Consider the following 23,182-nt stretch of genomic DNA (forward strand, 5'->3'; position numbering starts at 1 on the left):
CACAGTGCTTTCCTGCTTGATTGTCAAACTATCTCGCAGAATATGCTGGCTCTACAGTTTGTTTAATAAGGTTAATATACATAAATGAGTTATTTAATGTTCCTAATAAGATTAGGGGAGATGAAATGATACTGGAAAAATTCCTCTTGTTGTGACATCAGCTTGTATTTATGAAGTAAACCCAGAAAGAAGCATCTTAAAACTGATGCAGTATTTTCTGTGCCAGTGCAATCATTTGTCAGCGTACAGCTCTGCTTCATATTCTCAATGTGCCAATGAACTTGAAAAGTCATCCTAAATAGAGCTATTTCCAAGGCTGGAAGAGATAAGGGCACGATGATCCTGCACCGTTCGCAGCACAGATCCTCAAAGCTGTCCATGAAAATTCCCATCTTTTCAGTCAGTCAGTGCTCCTAAAGAGCTCAAAATTATTCAGATTCCCATGGCTGTTTTCACATCTACAGTGACCAACTTATGTAACTGGTCCCATATTTTTTCAGAAAGATGCAACCCCAGAGCTGAAGGGGAGGGAGAGCCTATGGGTGTCAGGCATGCCATGCCATTGTAACGCTGCACTGCAAATACTGCCTATTTTTCAAACAGTTGAGTTCTATAAACTATTTCCAAAGCTGTATTTGTTTCAATTGGAAATTTGCTCTAATAGTTGGTGATTTGGGCATTTTTTTGTTTTCTGTTTTTTTCCAATACAAAAAAAATTGTTTGGCAGGCATTTCAGGGAATATTCCGACGAGGAGCAGTGAGCCACATCCTTACTTCATTTACTCATAAATATACATCCAGATTAACTCTGGAAATATTGGTGCAATTACTGTAGATTTACGGTATCTTGTAGAGGGTTGGAAACAGCGTGGGGCATCTTACATACGAAAAACTGGATGGTCTTTATAGAATTAAGTGGTTAAGCACTGGATCCAGAAGTTAATGACATAGAATCTATTTATTTATTTGTTTGTTTATCTATTTTACTTATTTATTTTTGCTTACGTTTATTTATAAGCAAAGAAATTGAAAGTTAGAACGAAGGTGAATTTTTGAATGTGGGACCCAGTACTGCAAATTAATAGCTAAGTTTGCGTGTGAGTACGTGGATGTGCACGACAGAAAACTGGAGATGGGCAGCAGGGTTGAGTCCGCATTTCCTATTCCTGTCTCTTTCCCGTCATTAATAAAGCGTTCAGGAGATCTCCATGGGTTATTATAAGAGGCTGAATGTTGTTTAAATTCTTTAATTTTTGCATGTCTCAGTATTTGGTGATACGGTTTCTCCGCGTTTTTTGTTTGTTTTCAAGGCTCATCTTCTGGAATCTTACCCTCCATTTTAAACAACCCCCAGATTAGTAATTATCCAGCTCACATGCTTCCAGAATATAAGCTATGAAATACTTCCCAGAAATATCCTAAGGCTCAGCCCAAAAGCAATTGATTTGTTGTATAAAACATTGCATGTTTTGGAAGCAAAGCACAGTTTTTAAATGTTTAGTTAGAAATCCCAAAACCATATTCTCATCCTGAAGTCTATAAGTGCAGATTTTTTTTTAAGTCAGATGTCCACGTTTTGATCTTTAAATGGAGGTTATAAACTAGGCTTTATCTGTGCAAAAATAGGACCAGTTTGTTTTAAAGTTAAGGCACTTGGAGGGCAAATTAACATTTGAAGCTCTGGATTTTGCAAGATGTGTATATCAGCCCCAGTACAGAAAAATGCTTGAATATACTTACTGCATTTTCTAAAATAGGCACACTTCCCAAAGTCTTGCTTAGCTTATTGATTATTTATCCCCAGAATGTGGCATGAATATTCAAGATGCGTGAATATTTTCAGTAAGAGTGTGTTTAGGAAGGATTTATCCAGGAGAAAGGCACAAACTGTGCATGACTTACAGCAAGTCATTAATTGTAAATACAGATGGAGCCTTTGGAGCTCTCCAGGTCTGCTGTTTTGCCTCTGCCCATAGGTTTTGAATGAATATATATGTGGACACAGAAGATACCAGTTACCGTGGTCTTTCTGTCTGAATAACATGTTCTCTCCAGCAAAAAATAGCGGAGCACTTTGTGGTCCTGGTAGACTATCGGTGCTGCATCATTGCTTTTTTCCTCCATGGATCATAGAATCACAGAATCATTAAGGTTGGAAAAGACCTCCAATATCCCCAAGCTCAACCTCAGCCCACTCCCGCCCTTCTTCCATCATGCCAACCGATCATGTCCCCAACTGCCACAACTCCAGAGTTCTTGGACACATTCTGGGACAGGGACTATTCTTCTAAAAAGGGATTATTCCTGATATCCAGTGTGCAGTGGATGGGTATTCACATTCCAGATTAAGAATGACATTTGTGTAACCTCAAAATACAATCCACTTTTACTGCAGATAAAAAAATCCTGCATCAGGAAGAGCAAAGGTATGAAAGTGGCTTTAGACGCTTTACTTCTTTCTACCCTTAGACAGCAGACTTGAGGTACAGTTAGATTTTTGACTAAATTGCAACCAAACCTCTCTGAAAGCAAACTTAGATGCCCAATACATCTCTGGGTCTGCACAGCTTTTGTTTTCCGTGCTGCTGAACACAACTTTGTGCGCAGAGAAGGCCCAAGAGAATTCTGGTGGAGCTATTAGGAGGGGAAGTGATTTTTTTGTAGACTGATTAAAATTCGTTGGGCTTTCTGTTTGTTTGTTTTTAAACACCTATTTAGCTTTTAATTAACATTTAAGAGAAAGGAAGCTGGTTAAATATTCAATACCTCCTCCCTTTCAATTAAGGTATAACAGTACACAGCACTTGATGAGGCCTCTGGGAAGTATGGAAAAACAGAAGAGCAGACTCCTGATTATCATTTTGAGGGGGACTGGGAAGGTGAAACTCATCCGATTGTTGTTATTATTGCCATTAACAATAATAATGTCGAGGCCCTTTTATGAACAGGAGAAAGCAGTTTAAGAAGGAGGTTGATTCTTTAAAATGCAGACGCCGGGATTTGCATTTAAATACCTTCACTTTTCCCACCCTGTTCTTTACTTATTTGGGAGGCAAGAATGGTTGGCATTTACAATTAATCGAGAACCCTTCCTGGACTTAAATTCTTTTTGATAGTGTGCTGTCATTTGTTTTAGACTTACCTAACAAAATACGTATATTAGCAATCCTGCTTAAGACCTCATTATGTTTTTAAATTTAAAAAATAAAAGTAAAAAGTCATTTTCCATCACGGGAACACTTAAAAGCACTGCTTGAAGATTGACACATAGTTTTCTTTTTGTTTCTTTTGCTTCTTTTAATTTGAGAGACGGCTCACCTGCAGAAAATGCGTTGTTCACGTCAAATGCAACACATAAATGATCTTTTAGTAATTGTGTCATGTAAACAGATTTAAATGGCACAACTGGCAGCAGGTATCAGTCATGTAAAAGCGTACGTCCAAATGAGCTCATTTTTATTTTAAACAAAGAAATAAGAAGAGATGCTGAAGTGCGCAGCTATTGGATACGTTCCATACATATTGGCCTCCAGGTTTACTGGACATAAGAGTGCATTAGTTTTTAAAATCAGAAATAAATATTTTGCAAAAACAGTCCCGATTGCGTAGAAAGCAAGACTTTCCAATTCACAACTAGCTCGCTGTAGTGCCCTGCTATCGATGCTCTGTGACTGTGAGCTTTTGAGTAGCTGCTGTCTTACCTGTTGTGTTCAGTGCTACAGCTTTTCATTTTTCCCCCAACCCAAGATATTTTCTCCAGGACTCTCTCAAACACATAAATAAATGAGCAGATTTACAAATGTCTTCCTTGTGGTTATTCATCAGTAGTTAATGATGTGCACTTAGTGGCTGGACAAAAACCAAGAATTAGTCCAATTAGCTCAATAACTGCCTCCTCACCAAATATTTTCTTAATTACTGAGAGTCCTTTTATACGTCAGCTTTAAGTAATAGAAAATCTCCCATTAATTCCAGTGCGAGTGGCATTTTGTCATTTAAAAACCTGTTTCCTGGCTTCTTTCAAAACCTTGTTCATAGAAACCACAGGGAAAAAAAATTAATAATAATAATTTTCAGAGGACCATTAAAATAAAGCCTTAAACCTTAGGAGCCTGTATCAGGAAAAGTATCTTTGGTCTCAGGTAGGGTGTGTAAATGACGTCTGGGTGTTGTAAAGAAACCTTCATCTTACTTAATCTTTTTATTTTTCTTCTTTAATTTTATTTTACTTTTTATCCACATTCTCTGAAGCAGCTGCACAGCAAAGACAATTCTGATGAAAAGTGAGAATGGTAAATCAATAACTTTTTTCCTCTCTTTTTCTTTAAGGTGAACACACACAAGAAACCAATTCACCTCATTCGCTGAAGAAGGACGTAGAAAACATGGGGAAAGGTAAAATGAATCAGGGTCTCTTATAAAACTGCTTTTTGTTTTAATAGAATATGAGGATAATAGGGGGCATTTTTGTTCTGCACCATATTTTAAGCTTGTCAAGTAACATATGAATAATATATGGACCTTTGGGTGGATATAATTGAGATTAATGCATATATATCAATCAATACATGACACTGTAATATAATACTTTAAAATAATATATTACATTGATTTATATTCATGGCTTTCTGCACAAAATCTATCGTAGGTCTATGCAACACTTTTTTTTCCCCCTTTTTTCTTTTTTTTTTTAACTGCTAAAATATTTTGTCTTATCGTAATGAATTGCTCCATGACTGTTCTCTCAAGAATTATTTCCACAGATTAGTAACACCGCTTGTCTTTTTCTTAGAGGAACTCCAGAAGGTTTTGTTTGAACAGATCGACTTACGGAGGAGGCTGGAGCAGGAGTTCCAGGTGTTGAAAGGAAACGCATCTTTCCCAGTATTCAGTAAGTCACATATCTGTGGTTTTGACTTTTTATTCAATTGAGAGTTGTTGAATAGTGAAAAAAGAAGAGGCGTGTTCTCAGTTGTATCGCCAGGATTTTTGGCTGAAGTTGATGTCACTTCCATTGTGGCTCTTCAGGCTTTTCAGACTGCCAACATCGGTCTTTTGTAGGAAAAATCTAGACGTCCCTTTTGGTGTGCACTCTAAAATGAAATGGACAATTAGAAGGGTTTTTCATTAAATTACCAGGAAGTTGAACTGCAGGCACAAGGAAATAGTAAAAGACATAAAGACAGGGAAAATGTGCATTCGCAACAAGTTAGCATATATCTAACCATATCTGACCAGGTTGGTTTCCTGGGGCTTCCTGAAGAGTTCAGAAGATCTCCGTTCTGTTAGAGTTCTGAATTGCTTCCTAAAAACTCCAGGGACAAAACCCAGCATTGCCAGTATCCCAGTTCAACAAACACCTCTGCTGCAAGCTGAGGAATGTTTGGATCACAAGATAAGGTGGGAATACAGATTGCGATTCCCCGTTATTTAAAGAAAATACCTTTTTTTTCCCTGCTTTCTTTAGATAAGGTAAATTCAGAGAAGCAAGGAAGTGCAAGGCAGGTCTCTGGAAATGACTCCATCTTTAGCTCAAATCTCGAAAGCTTCATAAATAAAGAAGAGCCTGGAGTGGTATAGATATTAATGAAAGGAGATAACCTCATCCTTCAGTATAAATTCAGTCATTACGTGGGTTTGAGAGTGAGGTAATTTTCAAATAATTTGTATAGATCAAAACGCTTGATGTGTGGTATTGGTAAAATGGCATCTTGGAGTTTTGCCATTCGGGTCACTCATTTATCCTTTTGTTCTTCTACAGTAAAATTAATGCTCTGTCATTGCCATGTAAATAAACACTGCAATTAAACCACATGAAATACAATTCAAATAAAAGAAAAGAACACATACGGCCGACCAAGGAAGTGGCGACTGCGTATGCCGGCTTGAAAAATATGTGGTTTCAACATACCACAAAGCAGTGGTCAATTTTCTTCAGGATTAAAATAGAAAACAGATAATGTGCTATAAACAATATATGTAAGTGACCGTAAAACCTATTTACAGATTTAGATTTACCAAAAAAACCCTCCTCCACATATAATAAAACAAGAAAATGGGTCTTTGTCAAGCGAGTAAGTGTAAAATCTGAGATAAGTGCGGTTTGTCCTCTAGAGCAGTGTGTGGTGCACTGAAAAGAGATGGGGCTGCTGCTTCAGGTCAGGTGTTAGGAGCTATTTGTCTTGCAGGTTTCCCTGGTAAAGTTTCTAACTGCCTGTGATGCTGCTGGATAGGAAAGAGATAGAGAAATCATAGAAAACCCAAATAAAGGAGAGAAGTGTCTGAAAACCAACTAAGGAAGGTGCAATTAAAATCGTACCGATGGACTTCTCATGGCTTGGAGACACGTGGGGCTGTAGGAGGAAGAGTAGAGCAGGTTTGCATCCCATCCCAGTCCTGCCCACGGCAGCAGCTGGGCCGAGCGGCCGTGGGGACTGAAGGTCTGTCCACGCCGAAGGTGCTGAAGGCAGAATCCTGCACCGCTTTTACCTCCGCTGTGGACCGGCTCACGTTTTGTCCGGCAGCATTTAACGACGTGGTTAGTAGAACAGCGGAGACTTAGCCTGGATAGTTAAAGTATTTAAGTTTGTGTTAAGAAAACTCTTTAAATATTCATCTCTTTTCTCCTGGGCATTGCTCATGGCTTTGTCTGTAGGCGTTTAGTCTCAGATAAATGCAGCAGGAATTAAAAAGAAAAGCGTTATCGTCACCATTAACCCCATTTGCACAGTGGGTTTGTAGTGCAGGACCGAGCAGGATTTCTGAGCTGTTTGTACCGAGCCCGTGAAGAGATGTTCAGGGAGGAGAGCAGATGAAGAGCATTTCTTTGTGTAGCCTGCTCCTACTGAAATGAAACTGGAAGAGGACATAGAGCGTAGCTAGCACAGTGACAGGAGACCATCACCTTTTGTCCCACATGGCTATTTCAGTAAGCAAGAGAGGGACTGCAAACTGGTTTGTATTGCTTTTCTTTTCAAGTTGGAGAGGAAAAAAACAGGCTGAAAAAAACAAACAAACAAACAAACAAACAAACAACAACAACAACAACAACAAAACGAAAAACAAAAACAAACAGAAAAGCAAAGAAAGAAATCTGATGGAATTCCTTAAGATGTCACTGCATTCTTTTCAGTGTAGCCATACTGGACTCCTGCTGGTTTCAGCTAGACGAATGTTCTCTCCACTTGCTTCCCTGATATTTTCTTGCCATCCTGCACTGCCTCCATGCCTCTTAAGCAACATCCTTTGCTTTTGGTTCAGACAGGACCAAATTACTGCGTGAAAGACAAAAGAGTTCTGCCACCTTCTAGTTTCTTCCAGGCCTTCCCCGTGAATGCATCTCCTTTCCCCCAAAACAAGGCAGCTCCTGCCTCTCCGCTGTGATGTGCTCCCTGTCTTCTTGCTTCCGCTTTTGGGTTTGAGAATGTAGTGAGCTTGTGGGGCTCTGCAGGGAATGAGCATGTTCCTAGGCCCAAGGCAGCACATGGAGCGTTGATAGGAACCATATTTCTCACCTAGGATCAAATCTTTCCATTGAAATTTCAGTATTTTTGTGACTCCCATGACTGCCCTATCAAAGTATCCCACCATCATTTAATGTATTAATCCTCCCTACGCTTCAGGCAGATGAAGCAGAGCTATTATTCCTGACTTACTGGTGAAGAAATGAAGCATGGCAAGACACACGTACAGAGCTTGGAGAGCAGATACTGAACTGAGGCTCCATGAATCCTGGAGCCATGGCCCAACAGCCAACCTGACTGTTGAAATCTTTTAATTGTAAATAAGCCATTCTTGTTGCTTTGGCCTTGTTGCACTCTTCAGCAAGACCCTACCAGAGCTGAAAGGTTGTGCCATAACCCAGCTGCCTGGGAAGGTGTGATCTGTTTATCAATGACTTCTTCCTACCTGAGTCCCACGTCACTCTTTAAGGAATCTGAGCTCCATTCAAAGTTGTCAGCACAATGTTGTAAACTACAAATCAAATCCTGCATCCTTGAACACTTTCCGTTCTCACATCCTGGACGTCCCTATTGACGTCAGCAGATTTATACCAAAGCAAAGCATCTTTTGCTGTTATCTCCAGTTCTTGTAGGAGTTTGACTGATGACTGCAGAGTCTGATCCACTGAGAACATCGCTGTGGGCATGAAAGTTAGCAGCAGAAACACAGGAGCCTGCATCTGTAAACTGGGGGAGGACAGAGCTGGATCCAAAGCCTTTTTTTCTCATCAGCAGCATCTGCAGTTTTTGTTAGGTGTATCATTCAGAAAGGCTTTGGTGTGCTTCATTTGGGTTTGGTTTCATTTGATTTATATAAATTATGCTGTGGTGTCTATTTTAATTACTGCATCTATTTTTCTTTTAATATTTTTTTTCTTTTTTTTTTTTTCTCTTAATAGATAATTTCCAAGATCAGATGAAACGAGAGCTGGCATACAGAGAAGAAATGGTGCAGCAGCTACAAATAGTGAGTCTATGTCTTCTACTAAAACTGCTATGAACTATCACTTTGATTTTTTAAGTACACCCTCAAGTTTTTCCTCTGGAAGCCATGTAGACGTAATATTACAGAGCTCACATTCCCTTATGCTTAGGAACATGTTAGCATGCAGTTCTTAACCAGTTTAGAGCCTAATTACCTGGAGATTTACTTTCATACCATAACCAGATGGGTCTTCATCTTTCAACTCAATGGAACGTGCTGACTGAACACTGAGACTACAGCTTTCCTGAGTCAGGCTCGCCAAAAAATCTCCACGTCTGACTCAGCCCTCTGTTTGAGAAGCTCAGTTTTCCTCTTGCTGTAAATGGGAGGGGTCGTCATCTTCTGGTACTGTCATTTTCTACTTGATGGGTTAGGACATAAAAATAAAGCTGAAGGCCACGATTGTCAGACGTGTGTACTGTGCTCTGAGGCATTTAGAGCGGCCTTATTTTTAGAGCTCTGTGCTCCCTGCTCCTGCTGACTTCAGAGATTTCAATGAGAGATGGAGGGTGTCGGAAGGAGGTTGTTTCATGGAGAAAATCGACTCCAGACCATTTTGGAGGGTTTTTTTTCTTCTGTTTGTCTCCCATCTTTAACACGTACAGTTGTTACTGTGTTCACCTTCATCTCCCAGTACCTGGTAGAGTTTCACTGGAATCCCTTTGGCCTTCTTGGTTCATGCCATGGATAAACAGAACCTTTTGGTTCGGGATACATTAAAAAGCAGGGTTTATTTTGATATATTTTGTCCGTTGTTTATAACAGGGGTAGGTTATTTTGGTTTGTATGTACCTGGAACACTCTAGCATCGCTTTCACAGAGTGGCCCACACGCAATTTTCTTGTCATTGCGACGCAAAGAGAAAAGATGAAACTTTTACTGCATGTAGGATTAAACACAAAAAATTACTGGCTTAACTGGCCACAGATTTTGGCTCAGTCATTTTTATTTTAAAGGTTATATAAATGAGTTGATTCGTTTGTTGGTTTTTGTTTTGTTTTTTGCTTCTCTCACCACTGTTTGCCCATACGACTTAAACTCGTTCTTCCTGAGCACTTCAGTGTGATCACGAAGGCATCTGTTTGTTCAAAAGGACTTTTGACATTGTGAAACTGCAATGCAGAGCACGGTGACAAATTGCCGCTCCAGCAAACACGTGCTGGGAAGTTGCGCTGTTGGATGGGAGGCGATGGCTCAGGTTCCAAGTGCCCTCTGCTGTCACTCTGTCGTCACTGCACTCGCAGCAACGAGGAGGTGGCACGGGTTGGACACTCCTCATTCAGAGCCTCACTGCTTAATCAATGAGTTGTAATTTTAATGCTTTGGCCGCTCCGGACTTTGAAAAATTATTTTATGGCTTCCTGAAAGCCAGGAACAAAGCTCAGGTCTTTGGGAAAGTGTTCTGTTACAACGTCTGAAATGGATATTGACCTCTTTGGACACAGCCTGGCTTGGTAGGTGGACAGAGTGTTGGACTCTGTGTGGCCACTTCTGTTAAGGAGTTGGTCCGGGTGCCTGGGGCAGCTGCCAGGAAGCACTTCAACCATATGCCAAGCTTTCAGCCAGGTGCCAAGAAGCGATCAATAAATCATCATATTTAACAAGAAAATTGATCTTAAATCACCGAGTGTGTTTTTCTCTTCTTCCTGCCTCAAAGCAGCATCTACCCAAATGGCTGAGCACGTGGAGGTCCCACTTTCCTTCAGCCATGGGTTGTGATCAACCCCACTACTTTTCTATGCGGACAAAGGCAGTAGGTCTTGGAGAAGCATTAGAAATGTGAACTGTTCTGACAGCCTTTTGTCTTTCCATCTGGTTTAGATGAGTTTTATATTCACTCCAGGGCCTTGGCTTCCTCTCCACTGGCCAACTTTGGGGTGATAATAATGCTCAGCCCTCAAAACTGGATCCAGCTGGAACTCCTCTGATGTCTGATGGCCCCTAACCCTCAGAATTACCTTGAACCAGCTCTGTTCTGTGGAGGCAGGCAAGAAAATAAATCAGGAACTATCTGCCTGCAAAATTGATTTCTCTTCACCATCTTCTATCCCAATCTTTAAAGGTTTACAAGAAGCCTTTAAAAGAAGGAAAAATCCACCCTGGTGTGGCGTTCTCAGGTCTTTGGAGGTATGAGATCATGTTCCTTGGAGTCCTACTGTAATTAAGAAGAGCTCTAATAGATTCAGTTCCTATTTTATGCTGTGCATGGAAAGTTGAGGCCTCATACAATGAATGTATTCGTGATACATGCAGGGAATATTCACACAGTCATGCGGGTTTGCAGAGATGTTGGTCACTGCATGCTCGTCACCCTGTAAGAGAAAAGGGAAACGGGAAATAGTGGCACTTTAAGATATTGATTTGATTTTGGTGGAATCATCTTTAGTTAAACAAGGATGGAAATCAGTTCTACGTGCATAATCCCATGCAGAGTTCAGTTTCCAAGAAGCCGAAGGGGATGTGCTCCAGGATTCTTATCAAAGGCATCTTTGTGCCCTTTTCAGTATCGATCCTATCTTCATCTGAACGCTCTGGATGTACAAAAAGGGACTGCAGACAGCAAACAGCCCTAAATACCGTCCTGTTGCAGCACCGGATTCACAAAATGTTTGTACAGCTTGAAAAGCAGATGACATCGCATGTGATTTAGCTTGTGAAAACCTGTCCCTGCTGACCACCACCCCTCCCACTGTCATTTATTACCAGGAGCATGGACAAACCAACACACACGGTGTGCCAAATATAGCAGAAAAAAAAAACGGATTGAGAACAGTCCCTTTCTGACAGAACGTACCTCATTGTGTTATCTAGGTCAGCACAGCCTGGGAGATGTCCTATATAACTGACGGCCATACAGAGTGGTGTTGGGAGCGAGCAGGATGTAGAAGCATCACAGTCTCAGCCACTTGTTGGTGGCTCCCTTTGCTCCCAGATTTGGACTGATCCTGTTAGCTCAGAAGTCATGAAAATGAATTCATGATTTCAACACGTTTGACATTATTTCTGGTTATAGTCTGGAGTTCCTGGTGGCAGAAGCAGGTCACCTCAGTCTGCAGCAGCACCGGGAGTGGAGGTGCATAAATTCTGTGATCCCAATATGATTCTTTCCCAAAGACAGCTATTCGCTATTGAGGAATAGTGAACGCGTAGCCATTTGGATTCCCACCTACAGGGAAATCTCAGAGCAATTTAGTTTTGTTGCATTTTAAAGAGCTGTCCCATCCTGCATTCCCAGCAGCCTAGGAACACATCATCCCACACTGTTCCTAAATATAACTGCGTCCCCTAATATACCTATGTTCTCTGTTTTGCTTTAATTATTTGTTCCACTTCAGTGGCTTTCCTCGGGTTTGTGCGAGGCAGAGATAGTTATTAAGAACTTCCTAATTATGGGGATATAAATACATGCAGACTGATACTCCCAACCTGCTGTATTTTGGCTATGCAGAGATTCCAGCCTGCAAATGCTGTTAGCCAAACCTCGGCTTAAGACAGCGGCTTTGTTTCTGTGTCGTTGCAGATTCCCTATGCAGCAAGCTTGATCAGGAAAGAAAAGCTGGGTGCACACCTCAGCAAAAGCTAAAGGTAAGCTGGTGGAAGAAGGGGTGGGGTGCTATCCTGACCGGCCTGGCCACCCAGGTTTTTCTCTGCAGCCATTGCAAGAACTGAGAGAACCATTCTGCTGTGTGAAATTGATGCATTCCCACCATGCCCACTGACCATGTGCCCTGCTGCCACACCTCCACAGTTCTTGAACACTTGCAGAGACAGGGGACTCCACCATCACCCTGGGCAGGCTGTGCCAGGGCCTCACTACTCTTTGGAGAAGAAACTGCTCCTAATATCCAACCTGGACTTCTCCTGGTGCAACTTGAGGCCACTCCTTCTTGTCCTAAATCATCACCCAAACTGTGAGGTTTCACTGGGGTGAGACACAGTGTTGAGAGCTGATCACTGGTTGAACCCAGCCTAATGGCTTGAGCACGAGCTTCTGCTCTCTGACACTAGAAAGGGGCTTCAAGGAAATGTACCTTCAGCAGAAAGTGGGAAGCTGCCTTGACATTCGATTCCAGGTGTGAGAGAGTTAATGTTCAAGTTAACATTTACGCAGAGAGCAATGAGGCCCTGGCACTGCTGCCCGGAGCAATGTGGGTGTTTAACCACGGGAAGAACCCAAGGCTAGGTTGGTTGGGGCCCTGGACAGCCTGAGCTGAGAAGAGCAGCATCCACTGAACAGAGCCATTTGTTCTGACCATTGCATTTCCAGCAGCCTGTTATCCCTACACGAAGGTCCCAGCATCACAGCTCAGAGATTTTCCTGTTTGTTGAGTGTGAAGGATGGGTGCATTTCTTGTGCTAGTTTTGTTGCAGGTGATGCACCATCCCTGCAGACAACAGGGATTCCTCCAAGTAGGCCCTGGTGCTTTTGGATGATTAGTTGTTACTTAACTACCAAGCTAAGCCAGTAAAGCAGAGAATCACAACTCTATTGCTCAGAAGCAACTTTACATTCTCAATGTGCTGAGCAGGAAAGAGTTGTCTCAGCAAGAAATTTACATGCACATCCACACCCACACAGTGCACCAAGGGAGTGAAGACCCTGTGCACTGCAGGGCACCCGCTCAGTTCGTGCCCTGTGTTTTCCATAAATCCGGTACTGCTCTTGTTGGACCTGCTGTGCCAAATCAGGTCCTGGTGCCTTTAGTTCATATTGCAGTCGGTTGCTCTTTGCAACTTCATCTTTTATGGAGTATTTCCATGGGGCTCTACGAATGTTAACTAGCAAGTCTCAGTGGATCGTAGAACCATGAAGGTTGGAAAAGACCTCCAAGATCCCCAAGTGCAACCATCAACCCACCCCCACCATTCTCAAATGTCCCCAAGTGCCACATCCCCACGGTTATTGATCACCTCCAGAAATGGGGACTCCATCACCTCCCTGGGTAGCTTGTGTCACTGCATCACCACTCTTTTGGAGAAGGAATCATTCCTCATATCCAGCCTGAACCTCCCCTGAGCAGGTGACTTTCACGTACCCATTTTGTTGGCACTGTGAGTAAATGTTGTAATTCTGTGAGTAAAGAAACATCAGATTCGAGCTTAGAGATGGTAACATTTTCTCTCTGTTTTGTCTTGTGGGTTGTTTTTTTTTGTTGTTTGTTTTCCATTCCCAGAAGCGCAGGACCTTTTGCAGCTGTTCCCTTGTAAATAAAAACCCGCCGTTCTGAAATCTAACTTGTATAAAGACTGATAAAATGGAAGTGCTTGGGGATATAAAGAACAAGTAAAACAAATCAGGTTCCTCCGAACTCAAGGACAAGTGACCTCAAAAACATCATGGACAACCATGTAAAATAGAACGTAGCAGCCATTCATTAGTAAAAACAAAACAAAACGAAACGAAAAAAAAAAAAATTAATTAAAAAAAAAATGCCTGTCCTGGATCTTTTTTGGTGGTACCAAAGTTTAAGTCTTTGTGTTTTTAGAAGGACTACTAAACCTAATAGAGGAAACGCTTTTGATGAATCACACACACACAAGCAGCGAAGAGAACCGACGATCCTTCCAACGCTACAGACACTGACAACATCATCCAGATCATCTTTTGCTTCTGCATAGTGATTGTCTAATGGGAAGAAACTGGCTTTGAGACAGAGCCACACTGGGATGGAAGGATAAAAAAGCGTGAGCCATACACAGTGCTTTTTAAAAGCAGACTGGAAACTCTCATTACCCCCCCCCCCCCTCCTCCTCCTCGGTCCCTTTCTCCTCTGGTATTTTGCCTGCTGTATGAATTAAGATTGTACTCTTCTGGAAATATTTTACAATTTAATATTGAGTGTAATTAAGAATATAATCACTGTTATCAAAAAAAAAAAAAAAAAAAGGAAAGAAAAAGAAAAAAAAAAGGTATTTAACTCTGTTGTAGTTTCTTTATCATTCATGTGGATAAAAAGTCTATAATAAAACAAAGAAAACTATGAGATAATAGTGGAGCTTCTCTGTAATTCGATGCTGTGCTTGTTCCAATGGAAATTAAAAAACAAAGAATGGGGAAATTTACCCCCAAGAAAAGCTGTTCAGAAGCACTTCAGTCCACAGGCCTGACAGTGTGTCAGCCGGCTGCCAGCTGAGTCCTTGCCAATCCTGCCCACCTCCTCTAGGCCAGAATGGTTTCATAGGCAGCCATTGAGCCTCTCTGGTTGCCTTCCTTCCAACGAGTTGCTGTTGCTCCTCCAACAGAAGCAATCCCACAGCTTTCCTCTGCCTCTATTCCGATCAGCTGTGTCCTCCGTGAGATGGGGAGGTATCTGCACAGCACTCAGCACTCAGGATGTCATATAGATCGTAGCGTAGAGTGACACAGTGATGTCTTCCAATCTTTTCTGTGAAGAACGAACTCCTCTGTAGCGTCGTGGTAAAACGTCTTACCGCTACAGATCAAAACTTCTGCCCAGACATAAAGCAATCCCATTGCTCGATAAGAAATTACTGCCTTAATGGCTTCAGAGTGCCAGAGCTCCTGGATGTGGTCAGGCAAGTGGAGCAGCCTGTTGTCTCCCACCATGTGTTCAACCCCAGGAGCAGACACAAAGGATTTGCAGCAGATTTATTACTTCCCTCTGCTCTGTCCTGTTCAGCAGAACCCAGACCATCACGTTTCCCACTGCAAGTTGTGCTTCCAAGTGTTGGTTTCGCAGATGGCTGGCACAAATGAAGGATATTTAACCAATACGCCTCTAATTTGGCGTTCTAACTTCAACTCTGCACTCTTACTTTGTTACTTATGCCACAGTCCCAGATAGAAAACAGAAGCACCGCTTGTCTTGTTGGTAAATGACCCACAGATCTCCGCTGCACGTGTGAAGGCGGAACAATGGTGAAGCGTGAGCAAAACCTCTTGAATTAAACACTCATCCCTCACGCCGATAAAGCTCAAGAATCCTGACCCTAGAAAACAAACACAGAGCAGCCACCGCCTAAGCAGCTCTCCTTCAGCAAACACCCTATGAAGCTTCTTATCGCCCATTGGCTCTTGTTTGCTTTCCTCTTGCGACAACGTTGTACATGTTAAAGTGATGAGGCTCCCAATGTAGCAGTAAGCCGCTGTGTCCTACAGACTCAACCTTCAATGTGTTTTCTTTCCCACCAGTGCCATAAAGAAAAGGGATGGCCTACATAGCTGATAATTTGTGTGTGCCTACACCAATGCTGCCTTGTATTGAACTCAACTCTGTAGATAGTTATAGAATCATAGATTCAGTATCCTGAGTTGGAGGGGACCCCTAAGGATCACTGAGCCCAACTCCCGGCTCCACAGGGCACAGCTAGAAATCAGACCATATACTGTGATGGTGGCCCTGATGGGTGAGCTGCGGACACCCTGGGGAGCAGTGCCTGGCACAGTGAGTCGGCCCAGATCCACAGCCTTCCCCACAGGGGGTGGCCATGCAGAGATGAAAGGTAAGGGCTTGCTGGTGCATTATTTTTATGGGTGTTGGAACAAATTCCTCGCACCCAGAACATGAAGCTCAGGTGCCCTTAAAGCATCTCCAAGAACACAGATTTCCTCCAAAGGTTTTCTTCCCTTAATTTTTACGTAAAACTTTTGAATCATAGAAACACCAAGGTTGAAAAAGACCTCAAAGGTCATCCGGACCAACCACCCTTTAAGGCTGTTACACCAAAAAAGAAATAAAAATGTGGATAAATATTGTAGTAGGCAAATGGTGAAGTTCAATTCACTATCAAAGTTTGTGAGGAAGAACATTGTGTGCCCATCGTGTCTCTGCACTGAATTCTTAGCAGGGCTCCCAGTATCACCCAGGAGACCTGCACAGCCTTGCAGGACTGAGCTCTGCCGCGTATCTTTACCTTGGATGGTTTCTCACATGTAAAGAAAAACACACAGCCTCCGTCATTATCTAAAAGTGCTTGCTGGGCTGGAACGTGGAGATCTGAAACGCTGCCAACCAACCTAAAGGGCTGTGAAGGGCTGCTTTGGTGCTGTTGATACTTGCAGGAGGAGCTGTGATTGTTTTGTGGCTCTTTACCTGCCTGCAGCCAAAGGAAAAGAAAAATGTGTCAGTCTCCATTGTTTTGAAAGCCTTTGCTTACCTGCCAACCCAAAACACCACAGTGTTCAGATGGAGCCTCCACCCTACAGCACCCCTCCCTCTCTGCTCACACAGCTTTGAGTAGCAGGTAAAGGGGTGCTTTTTTTGCAAGGAAAACTCAGTGTAGCTGCCAGCTCAGCTCCTCCAGCAACAAGGAGTGGGATTTTGTGCAGAGAAAGGAGGTCCTGATCCACAGCAGAGCCCCTTCCCTGGAGGAGGTGTGAGAAAGAGGCGAGTGCTGCAGGTGAGATTCACAACACCCTGCTCGTGGTGCAACAAAGAATAAGCTAAGCTAAGGATAAGCCAACACCAAAATAAAGCACGTTTCAAACTCAGCCCTTCTCCAGCAGCCCAGAACTTGGCCATCATGGAAGATGCTGCTCAATGAGGAACATGGTTAGTGGGCATGAATGGGTTGTGGTTGGTCTTGGTGATCCTTGAGATCTTTCCCAGCCTTAATGATTCTCATAGTCTATGATTCTAACACTGTTCCTTTCAGTGTTAGATTGCCAGACTGGTCTGTGTAGCACCAAAAAAACAAAGTCTGGGTTCAGACTCCCGTGGCTGTCCCTTGGCCAGGAGCTTCAGGCTAGGAAGGGACCTCCACCAATCCTGCTGGAATGACCCAAAGGTTCTGGATGTGGCACATTTCTGCAGAGACTTCTGGATGCAAACAGAGGCAGCTCTGCTGCAGGAGAGGGTGCACGTGTGGCTGCTGGAAGGAGCCCAGCGCTTGGAGAAAGCTCTGGAGGCCTGTAGGTGGAGTCCAGCTGCGTCAACTGCTCTGCAAGCAAGGAATTGCTTCACAGGAGGACAGTGAGTAAAGCCTCTCTTTGATCCACCTCCACACTTTATTAACTGCCTGTGAAAGGAGGAGATTATTCCACCCTAATAGATATATACATATGTGGAGGAAATAAAACAATCAGCCGAGGCAAATGAAGTGAGCAATTAGTCTGGAACCCTTCAGACCAGCCTGACTTTCACTTCTGATCACACCAGCCTGATGTCGATGCAAGGATCTCCAGCACCCACAAGGTAACCCATAACTTTGTTCTTTTTCTTCTCAGTCTGCTCCAGATTTAAATGGCTGCGGCTTATTCCGTAACATTTTCGAGCTGTAGGGTGGGATGGAGGTGTTCTTTAAGGACATCTTTCAGTTTGAGTCAGGTTCTACCATGGGAGCCTGGAGGACTGCCCAGCAGAAGTTGTTGCGGACAACTCAGATGCATGTGGCACATGAGATTCCATTCTGAGCATCATTTCAGAGCTGGCACCAGATTTTTCACAGTGATTCCACTTCAGCTTCAAGCTTTTTGGTGCAAAGAGAGTAGAGTTGAAAGTGTAGTCTGTAAGTTGTTATAAACAAGCTGTTCTGATGCCCAAGATCACACTGGTGGGCAATTTATTGGTGCGTTAACAAGATGAATGTCATGGAACGCAGCCTGTGATTGCACACTTTGTTCCTGTCCTGAAAAAGGAATTGGAAGGGAGTAAGGCAGAACGGAAGCCTGTGCCCCACACACGCAAGCTGGAAGCAATGTGAGCCCACACTGCTGATTTCTCTTATTGCCTTAAAAGAAACATTCCGGTTTTTGGTGTCAAGATTAAATTCTGCTTGTAGGATTTGTCCCTCAGCCCCTCTATGCTTTAATTCCCTGCCTGCAAAACCATGGTATTGTAATGCTCCTATCTCACAAGGAAGTTGTAAAGATAATTCACATTAGAGATGGTGAAATATCCTGAGGTCATTCAGGGATATGAAACAGACACGCTGATTTTGAACACTGAAATGTGACCTGAGTGTTGGTTTGCCTTTTCAGGATGCTCTACGATGCTGAAGACGGTTTTCACACCGCTTCGCTGTCCAAGGAAGAAGGTACTTTATTTTCCTGTTTGTTTCCATTGGCATTTAAAATCACTTTTGCTGTGTTTGTTGGTGTGGTAACAGCACTGAGAGGCCCCGGGTAATAGCAGTGCTGTCAGACAATGAGGATTTATCAGATACAAAATGGTGAGTGGGCTCAAAAGGAAAGGAGCGAATGAATGAACAATCTATTTCTGTTGGAGTTTTAGAGAGGGAAGGACAGTGGAAATAAAAAGAGCTGTCACAGCAGAAGAGAAGAGTGAAAAGCTTGGAGGTGGGTGCATGTGGGGGAATCCAAGCCAGTGAATCTTCACTCTTCTTATTCTCTTATTCCTAATTCCAAACCTGAACTTCTCCAGTGCAACCTCAGGCCATTACCCACCCCACCCCCCCTGCTCATAACCTGTGACAATTACCCAAAAGGCTTCATTTCCTAAAGCTGCTCACTGACAAATCTCACCTGTGGTTTCCATCTGCTCTTCAAGGTTCATCGTCCATTCTTTATGAAATCATCATGTTGTCTCTTGGTGGAGGCCTGCTGCTGCTCTTTGTGATCAGCATCACAGTCAGAATTCTCCAGAGGTGAGTGCTGTGGACCTGGGTACACCAAAGAAATGTGGGCAGTGATCGTAGATTCATTAAGGTTGGAAAATACCTCTGAAAGATTACCAAGTCCAACCTTAACCCATTTTCATCATGGCCACTGACCACGTCTCCAAGTGCCAGCACTCCACATCTGAGTTGGAAGGTTGAGCTGAGTTGAAGTTACAGTCACTACCAATAGAAGCTGGGGGATGAATGGATTGGATGTAGCCCTACCAAAAAAGACCTGGGGGTACTGGCAGATGGGAAGATGGACATGAGCCAGCAATGTGCCCTTGCAGCCCAGAAAGCCAACTCTATCCTGGGCTGCATCCAAAGCAGGGTGGCCAGCAGGGTGAGGGGGGATCTGCCCCTCTGCTCTGTGCTGTGAGACCTCACCTGGAGCACTGCATCCAGATGGAGAGTGCTCAGTGCAGGAGCATGGAGCTGCTGGAGCACATCCAGAGAAGAGCCACAGAAATGATCCCAGGGATGGAACAGCCCTCCTATGAGTACAGGCTGAGAGCTGGGGCTGTGCAGCATGGAGAAGAGAAAGCTGCAAGGTGACCTGAGAGTGGCCTGTCAGAACTTAAATGGGACCTGCAGGAAAGAAGGGGATGGACTTCAGCAGGGTCTGTGATGATAGAGCAAGGGCTTCAAGTTTAAAGAGGGGAGATTTAGGTTGGATATAAGGAAAAAGTATTTTACAGTGAGGGTGGTGAGGCACTGACACAGGCTGCCCAGTGATGTGGTTGATGCCCCATCTCTGGAGACTTCCAGGGCCAGGCTGGATCAAGCTCTGGGCAACCTGACCTAGCTATGGTGTCCCTGTGCAGTGCAGGGGAGTTGGACTAGATGGCCCTCAGAAGTCCCTTCTAACTCTAAGGATTCTATGATTCTATTCTATGATTCTAGAGAGGACCGATAAACTCCTTAGATTCAATTTAAATTGAAATTAATATTCTAGATCTGACAAATGTTTATTTGAGCTTCAGTTTGACAGCTATGCAGCTATGGCCAAACAGAGGAGTGAGTTGGGGTCAGAAAACGTGTTTTGTGTTCAAAGGAGAATAAGGTAAGAGGGAAAGGGAAAAGGACACCTCCGTGATTAACCTCATCACCAGCACCACATTGCTTTTAGTTACATCCTCGTATAATCTGGACTGGGTTCAAACTACACACGTCTCCCCACGATGACGTGATGATACTCACTGATCGGCTTTGTTCAATTTCCATCTCACAGCCGCTGCACTCCACGTTACTCTTCCAAAGACCTCAGTGCACCCGCTGCAGTCCTGGGAAACAACGCAGTAACCAACAGCTGCTCTGATAAGATCTCAACGGTGAATCTGACTGGCCCAGTGTGTCTGAGTTACATTTCCAGCAGGTCCACCGAAGGTACAGAAGAAACAATTTCCATTTCTGAGCTCTCATTCTTCTCTGCTGCCCCGATCACACCCCCGAATTCACCACTGGAGAAGTGATGGCTCCTCTTGTCAGCTGCTTTCTTCTGGAGACAAATGTGTGTTGGGGTGCATGTTGGCGAGCAATGGCCTGGTGTGACCTACATCTCCTCCACCATGACTTCGGGTTGCCGACCTGTTCTACACCAGTATTAGAAAAAAAAGAGGAAACTGGGGATTTTGTTATTATTATTGTTGTTATTTGTAGAAGTGGAGAAGTGTGTTTTCACTCACCTTACCTTTGTGGGGTGATGTAATGGAATTGTACTGTAGATTTTCTCCATATTATCTCCTGGATGGACATATTATCTCTTTCTGTTGAATGAGTCATGAGGAAAAAAAACAAACAAACAAAAAACAAAACATGGGGAAATTTCAGGTGATTTTTATTCAGGAAATTAGGGTGATTCCCAAATCCCTCTGATTCACACACAAATCACGGCCTTCTACCCATGGTTTCCAACAAGTTATGTGCCTGTGGCTGTGCTAACAACTACTGGACATACTGCGGTCTGCAAGTCACCAGGTCTGTGATGTCCTTTTTTAATCTGCCCGCCTTTAAGGTCTGAAGGAAGATACTATCTATTAATCTTTAATCTAAGAGCTGCAGCACCGGTGACCTCTGCCTCTGGTGTGACATCAACTTGCTGAGGAATGAGCTCGTTCTCCCCACTCAGGTACAAGGAACAAACCAGCCTGAGATCTGGCGTGGAGAGGGGGTTGATCAGTTCACTGGCTCCTGACTTCAACGTATGTAATTTTCCCTTTATCTTATCAAGTTTTTTGGCCTATCTCCAGCATTGTTTTCCAGAGGAAGCAGGAGGAAAGTCCTCTGACTGATACATGCTCCTCCAAAAGGGATTTGGAGTCACTCATTCCTTTTTCAAGCATTAAAGTGATAATTTGAACAACTTAACCGAGGTGGAAACCAAGCGGTCCATAGAATCATGGGATCACATAATCATGAAGGCTGGAAGACCTCTAAGGTCCACAGGCCCAACTCCAACCCATCCCCATCATGCTAACTCACCATGTCCCCAAGTGCCACGTATCCATGGTTCTTGAACACCTCCAGGGATGGGGACTCCACCACCTCCTTGGTCAGTTGTGCCACTGTATCGTTGCTCTTTCAGAGAATAAAATTCTATATCTCTTAGGGTTATGGCAGAATTCCCTTCCTTATCTCCAGTGTGAAATTCCAATGCATGGGGACCAGGATTGTGATGCTGGTGATAACAATACAGGATAATGTGTATGTATACACCAAACAGATAGCAATTAGAGACTGTTATGTTTAGGGACCCAAGCACAATAAACTTAGGAAATAGCACCAATGAATGGATGTGTGGGTTCTGAATTTTGTATTTGTTTTACTTTTGTTCTTTGCTCACCAGGAATAAAGCAACATAATCCTGACAGGGTGCATGCTACAAGCTTTGGTCTCAGCGGAGGAGATGAGGATGGTTTAGCCCCAGGAAATGAGCTTTGTTTGATGATATTGAACAATAAACCCATGCAAAATGTAAAAGAATGAAAAACAGCAAGGTCTTTTCAATACTTCCCCAGCCTCAGCTGTAATCCTTTGGCATCTGTAGGGTGGTTTTGAGCTCTCCTTTATGGTGATGGACTGCACTCTGCAGATGACATCGGAGGAATTTACTGCAATGAAACACAACACCTTAATGAGGAAAAGAACCGCTTTCCTCCTAATGCAGCAGCTCTGTCTGGTTTTTCCCCCCACCACGCAGTGTGATGGTTCAGATCTAAGACTCGTGTGGTTGTAGAATTGCCATGATGGATTTTAGAAAGAGGAAAATCATGTCACGTTTATGTAAGCTTTACAGCTGCTGCTCTTTGGAAATACATCTTAATTATGGGTAAAAACGCTAAGCCTTAACTTGTACACTTCTTTTAAAGAATTCAGATTTTTCTTCGTTTGTTTTTTGGTATTTTAATTCTAAACACTAGTTCTTCGCTCAGCTCAGCAGCTTGAGATAGACCGGATGCTGCAAGGAGGTAGCTCAGGAAATGCCACTCGATGATGGTGGCTACAAGACATGCCTGTTAGTAACCTCTCGTATCTATCATTGCATGTTGGAAGGGACCTCACAGAGCCCCTGCTGTGGGCTGGCTACTCCCCCAGCTCAGGCTGTCCAGAGCCCATGTGTGGCCTCAGGCACCTCCAGGGATGGGGCACACAGCTCTGGGCAGCAGGGCTGGGGCTTCACCACCCTCTGGGTTTCCCCTTCACATCTGACATAAATCTGCCCTCTCTTAGTTTAAAGCCATTCCCCTTGTCCTATCAGTATCTGCGCATGTAAAGCCAGTCTCCCACCTGTCTGTTAAGCTCCCTTTAAGCACTGATGGCTGCAGTGAGGTCTTCCTGGAGCCTTCTCCAGGCTGAATAAGCCCAAATCCCTCAGCCTTCCTTAACAGCAGAGGTGCTCCAGCCTCAGGAGCTTCGGCATTTTTGTACTGGGGGCCCCAGGCCTGGATGCAGTACAAATACATTAGTAATGATTATTTAGCTCAATAAAACTCTATCACAGAATCACAAAATCATACAGTCAAGTTGGAAGGGGCCCATAGGGATCACCGAGACCATCCCCAGACCCCAACCACCACTGCCAAAATCCAAACCCCATGGCTGAGAGCAGCAACCTAAC

At 43.4% G+C, this 23,182-nt stretch overlaps 1 protein-coding gene across 1 annotated transcript in view; it reads left to right on the top strand.

Annotated features, from left to right (window-relative positions):
• The window catches only part of SKOR2 (SKI family transcriptional corepressor 2), a 23,431-nt gene extending 11,361 nt beyond the window's left edge, over positions 1 to 12,070 (top strand). The window contains exons 6-9 of the mRNA XM_072360152.1: positions 4,330 to 4,395; positions 4,793 to 4,891; positions 8,402 to 8,469; positions 12,008 to 12,070. Coding sequence (XP_072216253.1) covers positions 4,330 to 4,395; positions 4,793 to 4,891; positions 8,402 to 8,469; positions 12,008 to 12,070 — 296 coding nt within the window. The remainder of the gene's footprint in view (positions 1 to 4,329; positions 4,396 to 4,792; positions 4,892 to 8,401; positions 8,470 to 12,007) is intronic.
• Positions 12,071 to 23,182: the final 11,112 nt, after the last annotated feature.

The sequence above is a fragment of the Excalfactoria chinensis genome, chromosome Z, assembly GCF_039878825.1.
Source record: "Excalfactoria chinensis isolate bCotChi1 chromosome Z, bCotChi1.hap2, whole genome shotgun sequence".
In the NCBI taxonomy this organism is placed as follows: domain Eukaryota; kingdom Metazoa; phylum Chordata; class Aves; order Galliformes; family Phasianidae; genus Excalfactoria; species Excalfactoria chinensis.